Source organism: Myotis yumanensis, unplaced genomic scaffold (assembly GCF_028538775.1).
Source record: "Myotis yumanensis isolate MYYU_CA2020_CCGP unplaced genomic scaffold, mMyoYum1.0.hap1 SCAF_23, whole genome shotgun sequence".
In the NCBI taxonomy this organism is placed as follows: Eukaryota; Metazoa; Chordata; class Mammalia; order Chiroptera; family Vespertilionidae; genus Myotis; species Myotis yumanensis.
Window position 1 is genome coordinate 1,044,355 of NW_027223774.1, and position 18,776 is coordinate 1,063,130.

An 18,776-nucleotide genomic window follows, 5' to 3' on the forward strand; every position below is an offset into this window, starting at 1 on the left:
ATACACACTGTGAACAGAGAATATAATTCACATTGTTCAGAGAAGCACAACAAAGCCGCCCACCCCCATCTTCAGGATGACCTCAGATCTCAATCACAGGAGGCACCAGGCTGCAAATGAGAACCACCAAGTCATGCCGGCTTTCTTTCCAGGTCTTGGGCAGCACTGCATTACAAGTGAATACGAGACAAAGTGATTTTCTGACTCCACACTTTGCCTTCGGGAGCACAGCATGTTGGGGATTCCCAAAATATCTGTTCCCCTGGACATGCTGACAGATCGCAAGTGTGCTTTCAAATCAATCCAGGCAATGCATAGGACCAACGAAATGAAAGGTACTAGTACATGAATAAAAGCACCTGGACAAAAAGATCATAAACCTGAGACGTGTTAGAAAATTCCATGGGTTTGCAGGTTGGTGAATTGGAACCTGAAACAATTCATCACAGCATAAGGTGAGAGCTACTATGTCCCTGAGAGAGGTAGCTCTTCTTAGCTGAGGATGGGTGCGCTGGATGAACCCTCAATCAATTCCATTTCTTAGTCAGAAAGGAATGAAAATCCTGCCAGGAGCTTGGAGTAATCAGTTTGCTCAGGCAGAGATGAGAACACAGAATTCCTTTTCTCTGACCACGAAGAAGCTGTGACTGAGGCACCCTGTTCAGGTGAGCCAGGTGGTGGAGGTGAAGTCGCCTCAGCCAGGAATACTCCCAGTGATTTCAATCGGGTAGTAGGCCCGAGCAGCTTAGCAAGTGCCATGCAGTTATCTAAAGCATCACTTGTACTTGAAATTTTATGAGGACTCTAGGGGAGTGTATGTTGTGATAAAAGGGGTTTATATTCCATTAAATGTGTATCTAAGAGACCCCTTCAGTGTTGCTATTGTCAATGAGAAAAAGAAAGTATGCGGTACACATTTAAAGCTTTTCTCCATTGTGAACAATCAGGTGTCTAAGGAGGTGAGATTTTTGGCTGAAAGATTTCCCACATTCACTACACTCATGAGGCCTTTCTCCTGTATGAACTCTCTTGTGGGTAAAAAGGTGATTATGGCGTCTAAAAGATTTCCCACATTCACTGCATTCATAAGGTTTTTCTCCAGTGTGAATTCTCTGGTGTTCAGTGAGGTTACCACTTTGTCTAAAGGACTTCCCACATTCACTGCACTCATAAGGTTTTTCTCCAGTGTGAACTCTCTGGTGCTTAGTGAGGGTACACCTTTGTGTGAAGGACTGCCCACATTCACTACACTCATAAGGTTTTTCTCCAGTGTGAATTCTCTCGTGTTCAGTGAGGGCATATACTTGTCTAAAGGACTTCCCACATTCATTGCACTTATAAGGTTTTTCTCCAGTGTGAACTCTCTGGTGTACAGTGAGGTTGGACCCCTGACTGAAAGTCTTGCCACACTCACTACACTCATAGGGCTTTTCTCCAGTGTGAAGTCTGTGGTGTTGACTGAGGTTACTCTTATATCTGAAGGTCTTCCCACAGTCACTACACTCATATGGCTTTTCTCCGCTGTGAACTTTCCTATGTTGAATGAGGCTAGAGATTCCTCTAAAACTTTTACCAGATTTGTTACATGCATAATTAACTTCTCCCTTGCAGATGCTCTTTTGAACAACTTTCTGGTTGTGGCTGGCAGGATTTTCACATTGACCCCACTGGTTATGACCTTTCCCACTGGGAAGTTTCAGGGAAATCTCACTGCCACTGTGTGGCTCCTCAGTGTCGAGAGGGGCCTGGGGCTGGAAAAGCTCTGAAATGGCTGGCAAGTCTTCCCCAACCTCCCTACTGGATGAAGGCAGCCCTGATAAGTAGAAGCTGCACCTGGTCACAAACGAGGCCCTGTCCACAGCTTCTTTCCAGAGCTTCTCTCCACTGGCTTCCCTCTGTTGCTGGCGAGGGTTTGCACTGAAACAGAAGTCTCTCACACGTGTGTCCTTGAAGAAGGCTTTCTGCTCAAGGTATGCTGCCTGTGACTCAGTCAGGTGCAGAATGTCTTTGAACACAGAGAAACACTGCTTACACAGATGGGTCCTCTGTGTTGCTGCCTCTGTCTTAGATGCCCTAACTTGTGACTTTACTTGCACAGATAGACTGAGCTCAGAACAGGCCTCCTCATCATCCGATTTATGCCAACAACCTGAAAACAGAGAAATGAGGGGGAACTGGATGTTGACTATGGTGATGAGGGAAGTTCCATTATAAAAATATGTTACATATCATACATGCGTTCAAAGCAATTGTCTGAAAATAACCAATGTGCTGGCAGGATTTGTTAAAGGCTCCTGTGAAGTTCTTGGACTCAGAATATCACAAAACAATGAAAACCTCACCAGTAATTTGAGACAAACATGGCAATCACCACATGGAATCAAAGCATCATCATCGGCTCCTTCTTCGGCTAACAGTGCTCAGGAAGGCTTGTCTGCTGATGACATGGGAAAGCTTGCAGAAGGTTGGTTATGTCTTATTCCAAGAAAAATCCAAGAGCAGGGGTTCTAGGACTACTTAAGCATGTATGTGCACCTCATAATACATGTGCAGGTCCATGCAGGCGAATACTGCACAGGGATCAGTGCCTAGGGACAAGTGATGCAAAAAAGTGACAAAGGTGAAGGTAGCCAAATCCATGAAGTTAAAGATGAAATGATCAGTCATCAGAACGCCAAAAATGGTAAAGAAAATGTAGAAATAAGGTGTGGAGAAACACATCTGCACCTAAATATGGTTGGACACAATCGGGTTCCTGGTGTGATCTGGAAAAAGCCCTCATGTGATACCTTCCCCCAGTTTCCACTCAGTAGGATCAGGCCTCATCAGAGACCATCTTGCCAGTTCACCCTGAGAAAGAATACAGGGTTCGGAAAACCAAGATGGCCGCATAGGTAAACACCGGAGATGGCTGCCTAGCACAACAACTTCAAAATACAACTAAAAGATGGAACAGACATCATCCAGAACCACAGGAAGGCTGGCTGAGTGGAAATTCCACAACTAGAAAAAAAGAGAAAAGCATACCGAGCCTCAGAGGAGGTACGGTGTGGAAGTAAAGTACAGAGGTACAGATGCGCATGCGCAGAGGGCTGGCGGCTGAGGACAGGGTTGTCTTTTTCATTTGGGAAGGTGTCTCAAGATCCCGACTGCTCTGAACTCCAGTCCTGGCGAGTTTCTGGGGACCCAGACTCATATGGGAGAAACTGGACTGTCTGGTATTGGTTGGAACTCAAAGGCGGCTTTCTCTAGGAGGTTTTTGCAGCGATTGCCAGGACACTGAAAAATGGGGCCCCTGAGGGCAGGACTGAGAGCAGCCACAACTGCTCCCTCTGCCCTGTTGATACCCTGGAACCCCGCCCCGCCAAGCCTCCGAGTTTCATGTAAGTAAATACAATAACCTGGCACAAGCTGTCACAAAGAGCCTTACCTGGATGAATGGTGTAGAAGTGGAAGCCATGAGGACATAGTCACCTTCCCAGGAAGAGAAAGTTCAAAGTGGGTCCCATTAAGCTCATTGGAAGACTCCTGACTGCCAGACACTTCTTGCATTTTCTGAGGCAGTGGGTGTAAGGGATGCTTGGGGAGTCCAGAGCTCAGAACTCCCCACACTCCTCGCCCCTGGCAGCCACAGCCCATTTGAAAGGACAGTGGGGGATATTACTAGAGCCCATGGTGTGGCTTGAGAGCAATGTTTGGAGAATAAAGGAAGAGTAGACATCACCTCAGGACATTGGGAGAAATGTGAAGGTCATACCTGCAGATGAGACAAGTGCAAACACTTCCAGCATCACATTGCAGTAGAGAAGTCTCTGAGCCTCATCAAGGAGCCCCCACTCCTCCTCAGAGAAGACAATGGCCACGTCCTCAAAGTTCATATTCTGTCATAAGGAGGAAAGTTCAAGCCAGGATTAGCTTCTCTCTTAGGATTTCAAGTTCTTCATACATCCCACCCTCCACATCCATTTGCTCCCTCTACCCTTCATCAGACAAGACACCAGGCCTTGGGCCCATCAAAGTCACTCTCTCCTTATATTCCTACTGTTACTGTGTCTTCCACAACAATAAAGGCAGTTGAGCAGAGAGAAGATACATCTGGGCCTCACATGTAAGCCAAACAGCCTCTTGTCGATAGAGTGGGTATCACCAAATAGGGAAGAGAGAGATGTTGGCCATAAAGAAAATGTGAATGATTTATCACTGCTTTTGTCAGATAATACTCTTGTTATTGCCTGGATTCTCCCTCAGAGACATGAAAAAACATGGCCTCGTGCTTCACCCTTCTGACTCTGGTACCATGGTGTTGAGGCCACCACCTTGCACTACCTGCTCAACATAATTCTTTGAACAACACTTCTCTCACAGAGCTTCATTTCCAGGGCCACATCTTCAAAGGCAACACAAATTTGTCCGGGCGAAAACACTTTATTTGCTACTTACCTTCTCTTCCAAATGTAAAATTCACAGCCTTTGTAATGTGTTGCTCTCTATTTCTGTCTCCCTTCCCCATTCCACTGCAAACATGCAAGCCCAGGTGACACCAATATATGCTATCTCCTTCCCATTGATCAATGTGTCAGCCCTCGACAACCATAGGAAGGTATGGAACTATGTGACACCTCAGGTCTGAACCTGGCCAGTCTCACCACAACACACCTATTTTCAAACAATTACAGTAAAATTCCTCAGATCATATCATATATCATATCAGCCAGTAATCTCCAAAAATGGACTCACTCCTTATTCACCCTTATTGCAACATCCAGTGTCCTGTGGCCATGAATTCATATTCCCTCTACAAGGGCACATCACTCCTTCTCCCACACCCACAGACCCCATAGTCACCTCCTTGACTTCCTACTCATTACTCAGCATGTGTGGTGTGGTGACTGCTTGGCAAAATCAAACAGGAATAAGTTCTACACCAACTCTGAGAGTCCACCCTCATTGAGGCTGCCTTGAGCCCTGCTATAAAGGCCTCACTCCCTGACTGTGTTTTCCTTCAACCTCACCTATTGAGAACCACATCATGTCTTAGATATCCGGAGCCCTCCTCCACCAGTGCTGCACATGATCTCCCATCCCAGTCACAGCCCTCACCACTCAAGTCTCATGGCCGATGTCCCTCTACCCGTTGTATCAAAAATCAGCGAGTTGGACAAGAGGCCTTAATGAGCCTATTAGGAGTCATCTCTCTTGCTTGCAGGTTCAGAACAGATTACCTCTGTCAAATTCTGAACACACAAAGGAGGAATAATTCTTTTATATATTTCTTAGGTCTTTGTGTCAGTTATTTTTGTAGACAGCTTGTAAACTTGAGTACATATCATGTCTAGCAAACACCTGTCATATCTATACAGACAACTGTAACCTTGAGTATCATATCTATACAGGCACCTGGCTTCAATAAGAGTATCAGTGAGATGGCTAGCAGGCAAGGTCAGGCAATAAAGTTTATCTTTTCTATTCAAGATAAAAGCAAAGTTATTTTACAGTCTAAATTAACAGAGTTGACCTACAGAATAAGAGATTGTCTAAGCATCACAGAGTAGTTCAAGCAGCAGTTTTCCAAGGAAGGATTACTATGCTTCACCCCATGCACAGTCAGTCTCATAGATGGCCACTCATGCACCTAAGCAAATCAGCCAGACTGAGGGCAACAGCCCAGGCCACACCAAGGCTCACAGAATATTCCTGGTGAGTGCTGATTAAGTAAATACGCACCAGCCCCAATCTCACCTTGTTTCCATGGACCTAGGGCCTCAAATTAAAATAAAATGATGATCTACAACTCCTCTCAGTTTGAGATGGTCTTCACTCCTTTTGAATAGTCTTCATCTTGAACAACTACTCTGAGTCCCGATGCTCTTTAACTGGTCCCTGAAATATCTCACACCCAAAAAGGCCAAAATAAGTGTTTGTTTGTTTTTATCTGCAATGAACATAAATCTTCCCACTATGAATGTCTTTATGCGAGATAATGGTGCTTCCATATCCCCGGATGCTAAATACAAACCTTCATCTCATCTCTGACTCTTATCCCTCTCCCCCCTGCCCCTCTTTCTCAATCTCAAAATTAGAAAATCCATGTGGCCACGCCTAAAATACCAATCCCGGATCCAACTGTGTTTCCATCTCAATTGCCACCACCAGGGTCCAGTTACCTTCACACTCTCCCATACCAGTGGTCGGCAAACCACGGCTTGAGAGCCACATGCGGCTCTTTGGCCCATTGAGTGTGGCTCTTCCACAAAATACCACATACCAGTGCACACGTACAGTGTGACTGAAACTTCGTGGCCCATGGGCAGAAGTTGGTTGTCAGCCTGAGCGAGTCTATTTTGAAGAAGTGGTATTAGAAAAAGTGGGGGGTGTCAGTCGGATGGGTGATGGGAGACATGGCACAGGCAGGCCGCTCAAAGGATATGCAGCACGGGAGAGGCGCATGGTTCATGCACGAGTTGAGGAAGGGAGAGTTGGATGGGGTTGATCTCAGTGAATGTACCTCAGTCAGATTGAGGACGTTTATAGCAAAGGCCAATTTAGGAGTACCCTAATTAAGTAAATAACAATGTAACTACCCATATAGTTTAAGTTTAAAAAATTCGGCCCTCAAGAGATATTTCAATCATTAAACTGTTGATATTTGGCTCAGTTGACTAATGAGTTTTCACCACTATCTCAGATGATCACACCACCTCCCTCTCACCCATGTTGCTCTCCATGCTGAAGCCAAGGGGCGTCTAATGAGACCTGATTCAGATCACCTGCCTCCGCTGCTCCAAATCTCCCATTGCCCCCATTACCTGCAGAACTGACAACCCTGTTGTCACAAAGCTCCTCTACACCTGACTCGGCTCCCATTCTTACCTGTTCCCATCAAAGAGAAAAGCATTCCTGCAGGTTCCTGAACCAGCTGCCTTCACTCTGAGCCTCTACCACATGTGAAACCTGTGCCTTGAAGGACCTCCTATATCTCATTCCACTGTTTTCCAGAAAAACATGGACCACTTCATACAACGTTTGTCATGAACTTAGGGTGCTTGACTGAGTGTCTGCAGGTCCCAGGGCAGGAAGAGGGGCGGACAGACAAAGGACCCCAATAACTCAGAGGATATGAGAGTTTGAGGCCCTGAAATCAGCAACACAACCCAGACCCCTAAGTGGCTCTGCACCTGCAGGAACCTGTGGGAACTAAAGGTCTGCTGAGGGCCTGGCCCCCACCCCAGGACCCAGGGGCTCAGGCTGCTCAGGGCCCCGGCCCAGCCCTGGTGCTGGGTGATGCCTGCATTCCTCCAGGGCTCGGTCCTCAGTGCACACTCTTGTCAAGTTCCTTATCTTTCAAAGGACTCCTCCTTCCCACCCCTAACTGCTCTCCTCTCCCTTTTAAGGTGAGATTGTTATCAGCAGTTTGGAGAAATGTTTAGAACCCGACCTCAGACAACGTCCCTCTGCTGTTCACAACCACCCGCGGCCCCAGCGTCCTAGGACGAAAGTAAAACTCCTCACACAAAACTTTCCCTCAGCTTCTTTGTTGCCTTTAAACACAAAACAGACCTGTGTTTCCCGAGTCCTCACAGCTCAGCCACAGCCCCACGGCCTGACTGAGCGGCATTGCAGCCCGTCACCCTCTTTCACCCCATCACATGCTGTGTCACCTACAAGCTACTCACTGTTCTGGGTGTTGGAACGTGAGCTCTAGGGCCTGAGGGACGCCAGCACCTAGGATGGAGGGTAAATGGGGGTAACGCTGAGTTGACCTCAGTGAGCAGAGAGGAGTCCGGGAAGCATGGAGACCTCAATCCCGCCTGCTGCAGGTCAACAAGCCTCAGACACTCCCTGCACAGCGGGGACGCTGCCTCTGCCGGCTTGTCCTAGTTCTGATGCTGCCCGCTGGGGCCTCTAAGTCGATAGAATGAGGAGGTGAAAATGACCACCTGGAGGACTAATCTGGGAGTCACGCCCAAACCAATGAGCGCCAGGCTCAGGCGCCTCTCTTGGGCTTTCATTGGCTAAACGCAGCCATCATTAGGCGCATTGCCCTTTGGGTAAGGTACATTCCAGGCCCCGCAGGTGGCATTAGGATCCCAGTCACTGGCTGGCCATTGAGAATATCGGTGTTGGGGCGCCCGAATGGCGGTGGGGAATGACAACCTTAGGTTTTGGTGGCTGGTGGCAGGGTTATGGGGAGTGTTGTCTGCAACTGAGCCCTTATTTGGAGATATTATTTCAGATTCCATGAAGCTCAGAATGATCCCTGAGGTGAAAATTATGTCAATTATTCCTGAAGACCAGAATTCTAAACGGATATGTAGATAGTTACTGTTTTTTAAATTTTATTTTAAGAGAGAAAATGAGAGGGAGAGAGAAAAACACAGGTGGGGTGCCTCCTCCCCTCCCTTACTCACCGTCTGGGCATCCAGCCAGGGACTTGTCTTGTGGCTTCACCAGGAATTGCAACCTTTCTTTCCCTGGGAGGAAACTCAAACAATGGAATCACTCCAGTCCTCAGAGTCCTTTTTTTAATTATCATTTTATAAAATATGTTTTATTGATTTTTTACAGAGAGGAAGGGACATGGATAGAGAGTTAGAAACATCAATGAGAGAGAAACATCTATCAGCTGCCACCTGCAAACCCCCTATTGGGTATGTGCCTGCAACCAAGGTGCATGCCCTTGATTGGAATCGAACTCACGACCTTTCAGTCTGTAGGCCAATGCTCTATCCACTGAGCCAAACTGGATAGGGCCAGAGTTTTTGTTTTTAACACAGAAATAGCACATTATTAAGAGAAAAATAAGGCTGTGAAAATATATACATCATTCCATCCTATTCGCTTAAAAGCAATATTTGAAAGGACACGGAGGCCAACAAGTGGACATTTCCTACATTGTCTGCATGTCTGCAGGCAGCACACATTGTGCAGCTATGGAGCTAACAGTTACTGAATGTTCACTACATGTGCCTGGCCCTGGATTCAATGCTTTACCTGCATTACTATTATTTCACTCAATCCTCTCCACAACTTGAGATCATTTCAGGATCTATTTTATCGAGTTGAAATCCAGACTCACAGACTCGAGGTAAATAGCCTGATTGTAGAGTTAATAAAGGCAGGGCTGGAAGTCAAACCCATATGTCTCTAATAACACCACTCTGGCTTCCAATGTTAAGCTCTGCTGCTTCCTAGAGGGCAGAATAGGAGATGCATTCCCATTAGGACAGGTTAGATGTTATGGGTAACAAACAGCCCCAAAGTTTTAGTGGCTTTTATTAAAGAAGGTATCTTTCTTGTTCATACCCCATGTGCATCCTTGTTATCCTAAGACCAGGAAAAAAGAGAGGCCACCCATGTAGGTACTGCTGGGAGTTATCAGAGATGGACATAGGGAGTGGCCAGTCTCTGTGTTTCCAGACTCTTCTGTTAGAGGTGAGAGGCATAACTCCCAGCACATTTCAATGGTAAAGAGCACATCACAGGCTGAAGTCAAATTCAGGTGGTCAGGAGGAGAACCTGACGTACTTACTCGATGGTCCTGATTAACATGACCACGTGGTTCCCACCTCTTGTCCGGGACGGTGCAGGGCCAAAAAGAGGGGTGGGAACGGGTAGGAAATGAAAGTGGGAGTCCATCCGGACCGGTGCCTGTCTCCTCATACAGGTGGACTTTGTCCCCAGGTTGCTCTAAACCACTGACTTTCAACCTTCTGGCCCTTTAAATAGAGTTCCTCATGTTGTGACCCAACAATAAAACTATTTTTGTTGCTACTTCATAACTGTCTTATTGCAACTGTTATGAATCATAATGTAAATATCTGATATGCAGGATGGTCTTAGGCGACCCCTGTGAAAGGCTTGTTTGACTGCCAAAGGGGTCGCGACCCACACGTTGAGAACCGCTGCCCTAAACCATCACTGGCAAGTTCCAAAGCAGTGAACCTCAGAAAAGGAGTTTGGGCAGATGGCATTGGCAGCGAACTCAGAACCCACTTCTGAGTGTGACCTGGGTAAACCCCTGGCTGCCTCGGGTCCCACACTCGGGTGGAGGTGAAGACCCACAAGTTAAGGGTGTTGACTGGGAAGGGCACAGGCTGGAAGCCTCCAGCATCCATGTGCTTTTACATGGACATCAGGCCCTCCCTGCCTCCAAGGCCCTGTATCATTTGTGTTGCCCAGGTGAGGGCCCCAGCAGGTGGGGCTGATGGTGATAATGCTGCCGGTAACATCAGTGATGACCCTGTGGTTTCCATTCATTCTGTGCAGGAACCTGTGCAAAATACAGTCCCTCCACAGTTCTCCCCAAACACAGTGAAGAGATCTCTGGGTCTAATTCTCCCTCCTGGTCCCAGTGTCCTATGTGGCCAGGAACTCCCAGTTGACCAGGTCCCAGCGGTCTAGGAGTGATGCTCTGGTAGAACCGGGCACCTTCCTCCCTGAGGGGTCAGCCTTGCTTTCACATGGGCAAGGGACACCCCTCATCAGGGATGTTCACTTCCTCACTCCTAGTGGGGGGTTAGGAGCCTGGAAGTCTTTCCCTTCAGGTCCCCCCACATGCACCCACCCACTCATTCCTTCCCAAGGGACCTGGATCTCAGGCTCCTCCGAGAAGCCTAGTGTCCTTCACACACATTCCCCATGCACACTCTCTTACTCCAGTCAGCCATCAGAATCTTCCCTAATTCCTCCCCTTCCCACAGCCTGGGATTCTATGAACTGACCTTTCACTCCATGGCTCCCTGAGGCCTGTGAGGGGCCCCCTTGAAGGACAGAAGAGGCTGGGTGAGCAGGGGCAGAAGGGGCCCCTTCCTGACCCCTCCAGAGACTGCCTAGGCAGCTGCCTGTGTCTGGAGTGCACAGACTCACAGGGAAACATACCGACAACACAAGCACAGAAACACGCAGGTATAGGACACCCCCAGGCACATCTGGGCATTCAAGTGCAGGGCTTATGGACAGGGTCACACAGACACACACTGCAGACACAGGGAACACCTTGAGGAGAACACACACACACACACACAGACACACACACACACACTCAATGCAAACACACTCGCACAGACCAGAGCAGACATACACGGACATAGAACACAGAAACAAAGAGAACAAATACACACATCAGGAACACCCAAAGGGACAGCCAATTCACACATACAACCAACAGGCAACACGCAAAACATGCCCCCAAATGCTGAGTAATACTAATTCAAGGTCTTGAAGGAAACGTGAAGATTAAAGGTGCTGCCATGGCCAAGCGGCTAAACCCTTGCAGCTTCATTTCATTCGCCCACTTCTATCAAAGGGCATGTTGGGTTCCCGGTGAGGGCTCAGACCGAGGTTGTGGGTTGATCTGCTCTCCGGCATTTATGGAAGGCAACAGGTCCATGTTTCCTTGCACATGTATGTTCCCTTTATTTCTCTGTGCCCTCCCTTCCTCTCTCTCTCAAAGCAATATCCTCAGGTGAGGATTACAATTTTAAAAAAGAATTAAGGGGCCCTAGCTGGGTTGGCTCAGTGGATAGAGCATCAGCCTGTGAACTGAAGGGTCCCAGTTTCAATTCCGGTCAAGGGCACATGCACAGGTTGTGGGCTTAATACCCAGTAGGGGACGTGCAAGAGGCAGCTGATCAAAGATTCTCTCTCATCATTGATGTTTCTATCTCTCTCTATACCTCTCCCTTCCTCTTTTAAGTCAATAAAAATATATTTCTAAAAAAAGGAGTTAAGGGATTGATCCCTACCTGGTTTGATTCAGTGGACATAACTTTGACCTGGGGACTGACAGGTCCTGGGACTGATTCCAAGCAAAGGCACATGCCTGGGTTACGGGTTTGATCCCCTATAGTGGGAGTGCAAGAGGGAGCTGATCAATGATTCTCTCTCATAATTGATATTTCTATCTCTCTATCCTTTCCCTTCCACTCTAAAATCAATAAAATAATATTTTACAAATATATATAAATATAGTTTCACATTGCAAAGAAGTCAGTTGAGTCATTGAGGATTGAGTGAAATGAATAAATATATCTTCAATGCTGCACTCACCTACTAGTTAAATAATAAATTCCTTTTAAAAATTGGCAAAAGATTCTGACCCGACATTTCAACAAAGGAGACAAAGACAGTGTAAAGTTTCCTTGAAAAAACGTTCAACATAAAAATTTATTAGGGAAATAGAATTAAAACAGAGCAAGTTAAAACTATACTCATTATTCAGCCTATCATTAAAAAGATTAAACATCACATGTGCTGGCAGGGTTGTGGAAAAACTAGAATTTTCATTACTGTGTGTGGATGGCAAGGCAAAGGGAAAGACCATTTTTCACCACAGTTCTGCATACACTAACAGGTAAAACATTCACCTACACTGCATCAGTTTGATAAGTAAAAAATATCTCTGTATAAAGAACTGAAGGCAATATTCCCAGCAGAATTATTTTTAATATCCCAAACCTGGAAATGACTAAAACCATAGACAGATAAATAATAGGTAAACTGGTTATTCACAGAACGCAGTATGACTCAGCCATAAAAAATAATTAACTATTCACATAAGTATTTGTGTTGAATCTCAAAATACTGTGTAGCATGAAGGAAAGCAATATTTGTATACCCCTTATAGTGCTTCTGAAAATACCAAAAAATATTAATTAATCTTTAAAAAATATTAACTAATCTTGTAATGGAGGAAAATCAATGACTGCATTTAGGCCTGGGTTCGGCAGAAGGAGAGATTACAAAAGGGCAGGAGGTAAATACAGGGTGTGGCACAAGTAGGTGTAGAGCTGTTGGCATGGAAATTACTACAATAATATAAAAATAATAAAAAACAAGAATAAACTCTTCCCTGGACAGTGAACCTCAGGTGTTTGAGCACCATCCCTTGCCCTAGAAGGTCACTGGTTCCATTCCAGTTCAAGCCACACGCCTGCCTGGATGCCCTGTAGGTGACGCGCAAGAGGCAGCTGTTTGATGTTTCTTTCTAATAATACCATTTCTCTCTCTCTCTCTCTCTCTCTCTCTCTCTTGCTCTCTCTCTTTCTCTCTCTCTCCCTTCCGTACTTTGTGAAAAATCGTTAAAAATATTTTTAAATATGTAAAATACTTATTTAGAAAAATAGAGTCAACTCTGTGTTTTGCATATTCACATCTATATGCCTGGTTTTGCCCTAACCTGTAAATGGGTGAGAGGTAAGTTTATGTCATATGTGACCGTTTCAGAGCTTGATCCCTATATCCCAGCTCAACAAATAGTACAAATATACCTAAATAAAACCTTAAAATGTGATTCCAAATAAAGGCCTATATAACCCTGTCTTGATAGAAAATTAAAATGACAACCCTATATGGGCTCTACCATCTCTCTCCTAATTTCCTGGGAGCACCAGCCTTGCCTCAGTGGAGCAAACACTGGCAAGCAGAGAAAACTATAGCCATCAGAATCACAGGAATGCTGACTGGGTCACAAATGCCACACCCTGGGACTGACTACAGGATTACCCTTCCTCTAGCTTTGAGGTCTTCCCTGTTGAGCAAACCTTGAGGTGAACACCTTAGAGAGGTCAGAAGAGGAAACAGACCCTTTAGATTATTTTCTCTAAAAATGACTTTAGCCACAGGAAACAGTGATGGAGGAACTGAGGACGCCTGTCCACCATGACCACACAAGTCACACGTCCTTGGTCCTTTGTGGGTAACGTTCAGAAGAGACGAGATTCACATAATTCACTGCACTCTTTCCCATTCATTATGAATACAGGGTTTCTGACCCAGTTGTAGTTCAACCTAACCCTCAGAGTCTCAACACAAGCGACACCAGCCTACAAAATGTCATTCATAACGGCACAGGGCACCTTGACAGTATGTAATACACACTGTGAACAGAGAATATAATTCACATTGTTCACAGAAGCCCAACAAAGCCCCCCACCCCCATCTTCAGGATGACCTCAGACCGCAATCACAGGAGGCACCAGGCTGCAAATGAGAACCTCCAAGTCATGCCGGCTTTCTTTCCAGGTCTTGGGCAGCACTGCATTACAAGTGAATACTGGACAAAGTGATATTCTGACTCCACGCTTTGCCTTCGGGAGCACAGCAGGTTGGGGATTCCCACAATATCTGTTCCCCTGGACATGCGGACTGATCCCAAGTGTGCTTTCAAATAATCCAGGCAATGAATAGGACCAACAAAATGAAAGGTACTAGTACATGAGTAAATCACCTGAACAAAAAGATCATAAACGAGAGACTGGTTATTAAATTCCATGGGGTTGCAGGTTGGTGAATTGGAACTTGAAGCAATTCATCACAGCATAAGGTGGGAGCCACTATGTCTCTGAGAGAGGTAGGTCTTCTTAGCTGAGGATGGGTGCGCTGGATGAACCCTCAATCAACTCCATTTCCGAGTCAGAAAGGAGTGAAGATCGTGCCAGGAGCTTGGAGTAATCACAGTTTGCTGAGGCGGAGGTGAGAACACAGAATTCCTTTTCCCTGACCACGCAGGGGCTGTGACTGATGCACCCTGTTCAGGTGAGCCAGGTGGTGGAGGTGAAATCGCCTCAGCCAGGAATACTCCCAGTGATATCAATCAGGTAGGAGGTCTGAGCAGCTTAGCAAGTGCCATGCAGTTATTTAAAGCATCACTTGTACTTGATATTTTATGAGGAATCTAGGGGAGTGCCTGTTGTGATAAAAGGGGATTATAGTCCATTAAATGTGTATCAAAGAGACCCCTTCAGTGCTGCTATTGTCAATGAGAAAAAGAAAGTATTCGGTGCACTTTTAAAGCTTTTCTCCATTGTGAACAATCAGGTGTCTAAGGAGGTGAGATTTTCCGCTAAAAGATTTCCCACATTCACTACACTCATAAGGTTTTTCTCCTGTGTGAACTCTCTTGTGGGTAAAAAGGTGATTATGGCGTCTAAAAGATTTCTCACATTCACTGCATTCATAAGGTTTTTCTCCAGTGTGAATTCTCTGGTGTACGGTGAGGTTACCCCTTTGTCTAAAGGACTTCCCACATTCAGTGCACTCATAAGGTTTTTCTCCAGTGTGAACTCTCTTGTGCTTAGTGAGGGTACACCTTTGTGTGAAGGACTGCCCACATTCACTACACTCATAAGGTTTTTCTCCAGTGTGAATTCTCTCGTGTTCAGTGAGGGCATACATTTGTCTAAAGGACTTCCCACATTCATTGCACTTATAAGGTTTTTCTCCAGTGTGAACTCTCTGGTGTACAATGAGGTTGGACCCCTGACTGAAAGTCTTGCCACACTCACAACACTCATAGGGCTTTTCTCCAGTGTGAACTCTGTGGTGTTGATTGAGGTTACTCTTATATCTGAAGGTCTTCCCACAGTCACTACACTCATATGGCTTTTCTCCACTGTGAACTTTCCTATGTCGAATGAGGCTAGAGATTCCTCTGAAAATTTTTCCAGATTTCTTCCATGCATAATTCACATCTCCCTTGCAGACGCTCTGTTGAACAACTTTCTGGTTGTGGCTAGCAGCATTTTCACATTGACCCCACTTGTTATGACATTTTCCACTGAGAATTTTCTGGGAACTCTCACTGCCACTGTGTGGCTCCTCAGTGTCGAGAGGGGCCTGTGGCTGGAGAAGCTCTGAGATGGCTGGCAAGTCTTCCCCACCCTCCCCACTGGATGAAGGCAGCCCCGATAAGTAGAAGCTGCACCTGGTCACAAACGAGGCCCTGTCCACAGCTTCTTTCCAGGGCTTCTCTCCACTGGCTTCCCTCTGTTGCTGGCGAGGGTTTGCACTGAAACAGAAGTCTCTCACACGTGTGTCATTGAAGAAGGCTTTCTGCTCAAGGTATGCTGCCTGTGACTCAGTCAGGTGCAGAATGTCTTTGAACACAGAGAAACACTGCTTACACACATGGGTCCTCTGGGTTGCTGGCTCTGTCTTAGACACCGTGACCTGTGACTCTCCTTGTACAGATACACTCTGCTCAGGACAGGCCTCCTCATCATCTGTTTTATGCCAACAACCTGAAAACAGAGAAATGAGGAGGAATTGGATGTTGACTATGGTGATAGGGAAGTTCCATTACAAAAATATGTTGCACATCATACATGCATTCCATGCAATTGCCGAAAAATAACAGATGTGATGGAAGGATTTGTAAAAGGCTCATGTGAAGTTCTGGAACTCTGAATATCACAAAACAAGGAAAGCCTCACCAGAAATATGACACAAAGATGGCAAGCACCACATGGAATCGAAGCAGGATCGTCAGCTCCTTCTTCTGCTAATAGTGTTCAGCAGGGCTTATATGCTGGTGACATGGGCAAGCTGTGCAGAAGGGTGCTTATGTCTTATTTCTAATAAAATTCAAGAGCAGAGGTTCGAGGACTACTTAAGCATGTATGTGCACCACATAGCACACGTGCACGTCTATGTAGGAGAATATTGCACAGGGAGCAGTGCCCAGGGACAGGTGATGCAAAAAGGTGACAAAGGTGAAGGTAGCCAAAAGCCATGAAGATACAGATGAAATGATCAGTCATCAAAATGTCAATAATAGTAAAGAAAATGTAGAAATAAGGTGTGGACAAATGCACCGGCACCAAAATATGGTTGGACACAAGCTGGTTCCTGGTGTGATCTGAAAGAAGCCCTCATGTGACACCTTCCCCCAGTTTCCACTCAGTAGGATCAGGCCTCATCAGAGATCATCTTGCCAGTTCACCCTGAGAAAAAACACAGCGTTCTCCATACACTTTCTACTCTATAAATACATACAACCTAAATACTCAGAGTATTAATGAAATACAAGGGAGGTGAGCAGTCAGCACTAACTCAGAGCAATTCAGAATGCAATAGTATTCAGGGAAGGAAATATTACAAACAACAATTGAGGTTGGATGTTACAAGTACAGCTACGGTTCATGTAAGTAAAGACGATAACCTGGCCCAGGCTGTCACAGAGCCTTACCTGGATGAATGGTGCAGAAGTGGAAGCCATGAGGACAGAGTCACCTTCCCAGGAAGACAAAATTCAAAGTGGGTTCTATTAAGCTCATTGCAAGACTCCTGACTGCCAGACACTTTTTACATTTCCTGAGGCAGTGGGTGTAAGGCGTGCTTGGGGAGTCCAGAGATCAGACTCCCCACACAGCTCATCCCTGGCAGCCAGAGCCCATTTGAAAGAACAGTGGGGGATATTAGTGGAGCCCATGGTCTGGTTGTGAGGCCTATGTTTGGAGAATAAAAGAAGAGTAGACATCACCTTAGGACATTGGGAGGAACGTGAAGGTCTTACCTGCAGATGAGACAAGTGCAAACACTTCCAGCATCACATTGCAGTAGAGAAGTCTCTGAGACTCATCAAGGAGCCCCCACTCCTCCTCAGAGAAGACAATGGCCACATCCTCAAAGTTCATATTCTGTCATAAGGGGGACAGTTCAAGCCATGATTAGCTTCTCTCTTAGGATTTCAAGTTCTTCATACTTCCCACCCTCCACATCCATTTCCTCCCTCTACAATTCATCCGACAAGACACCAGACCTTGGGCCCATCAAAGTCACTCTCTCCTTATATTCCTACTGTTACTGTGTCTTCCAACAACAATAAAGGCAGTTGAGCAGATAGAAGATACCTGAGTTCTGGGCCTCACATGTAGGCCACACTGCCTCTTGTCAATACAGTGGGTGTGACCCACATAGGGAACAGAGATGTTAGCTATAAAGAAAATGTGAATGACTCATCACTTCTTTTGTCAGGCAATACTCTTGTAATTTCCCTCAGAAACATGAAAAAACATGGCCTTGTGCTTCACCCTTCTGACTCTGGTACCATGGTGTTGAGGCCATCACTTTGCACTGTCGCGCAACATAATTGTTTGAACCACACTTCTCTCACACAGCTTCGTTTCCAGGGGCACATCTTCAAAGGCAACACAAATTTGCCGTGATGAGAACACTTTATTTCCTACTTATTTTCTCTTCCAAATGTAAAATTCACAGCCTTTGTAATGTGTTGCTCTCTATTTCTGTCTCCCTTCCCCATTCCACTGCAAACATGCAAGCCCAGGTGACACCAATATATGCTATCTCCTTCCCATTGATCAATGTGTCAGCCCTCGACAACCATAGGAAGGTATGGAACTATGTGACACCTCAGCTCTGAACCTGGCCAGTCTCACCACAACACACCTATTTTCAAACAATTACAGTAAAATTCCTCAGATCATATCATATATCATATCAGCCAGTAATCTCCAAAAATGGACTCACTCCTTATTCACCCTTATTGAAACATCCAGTGTCCTGTGGCCATGAATTCATATTCCCTCTACAAGGGCACATCACTCCTTCTCCCACACCCACAGCCCCCACAGTCACCTCCTTGACTTCCTACTCATTACTCAGCATGTGTGGTGTGGTGACTGCTTGGCAAATTCAAACAGGAATAAGTTCTACACCAACTCTGAGAGTCCACCCTCATTGAGGCTGCCTTGAGCCCTGCTATAAAGGCCTCACTCCCTGACTGTGTTTTCCTTCAACCTCACCTATTGAGAACCACATCACGTCTTAGATATCCAGAGCCCTCCTCCACCAGTGCTGCACATGATCTCCCATCCCAGTCACAGCCCTCACCACTCAAGTCTCATGGCCGATGTCCCTCTACCCGTTGTATCAAAAATCAGCGAGTTGGACAAGAGGCCTTAATGAGTCTATTAGGAGTCATCTCTCTTGCTTGCAGGTTCAGAACAGATTACCTCTGTCAAATTCTGAACACACAA

General features: G+C 45.9%; 1 protein-coding gene across 1 annotated transcript; it reads right to left on the reverse strand.

Moving 5' to 3' along the window:
* Positions 1 to 917: 917 nt before the first annotated feature.
* On the reverse strand, positions 918 to 17,414 carry LOC139000219 (zinc finger protein 551-like). Its single transcript, XM_070402480.1, has 3 exons — positions 17,294 to 17,414; positions 14,925 to 16,019; positions 918 to 1,558 (listed from the first exon to the last, which is right to left on the reverse strand). Exons 1-3 carry the CDS (start codon positions 17,412 to 17,414, stop codon positions 918 to 920), a joined length of 1,857 nt encoding a protein of 618 aa, XP_070258581.1.
* Positions 17,415 to 18,776: the final 1,362 nt, after the last annotated feature.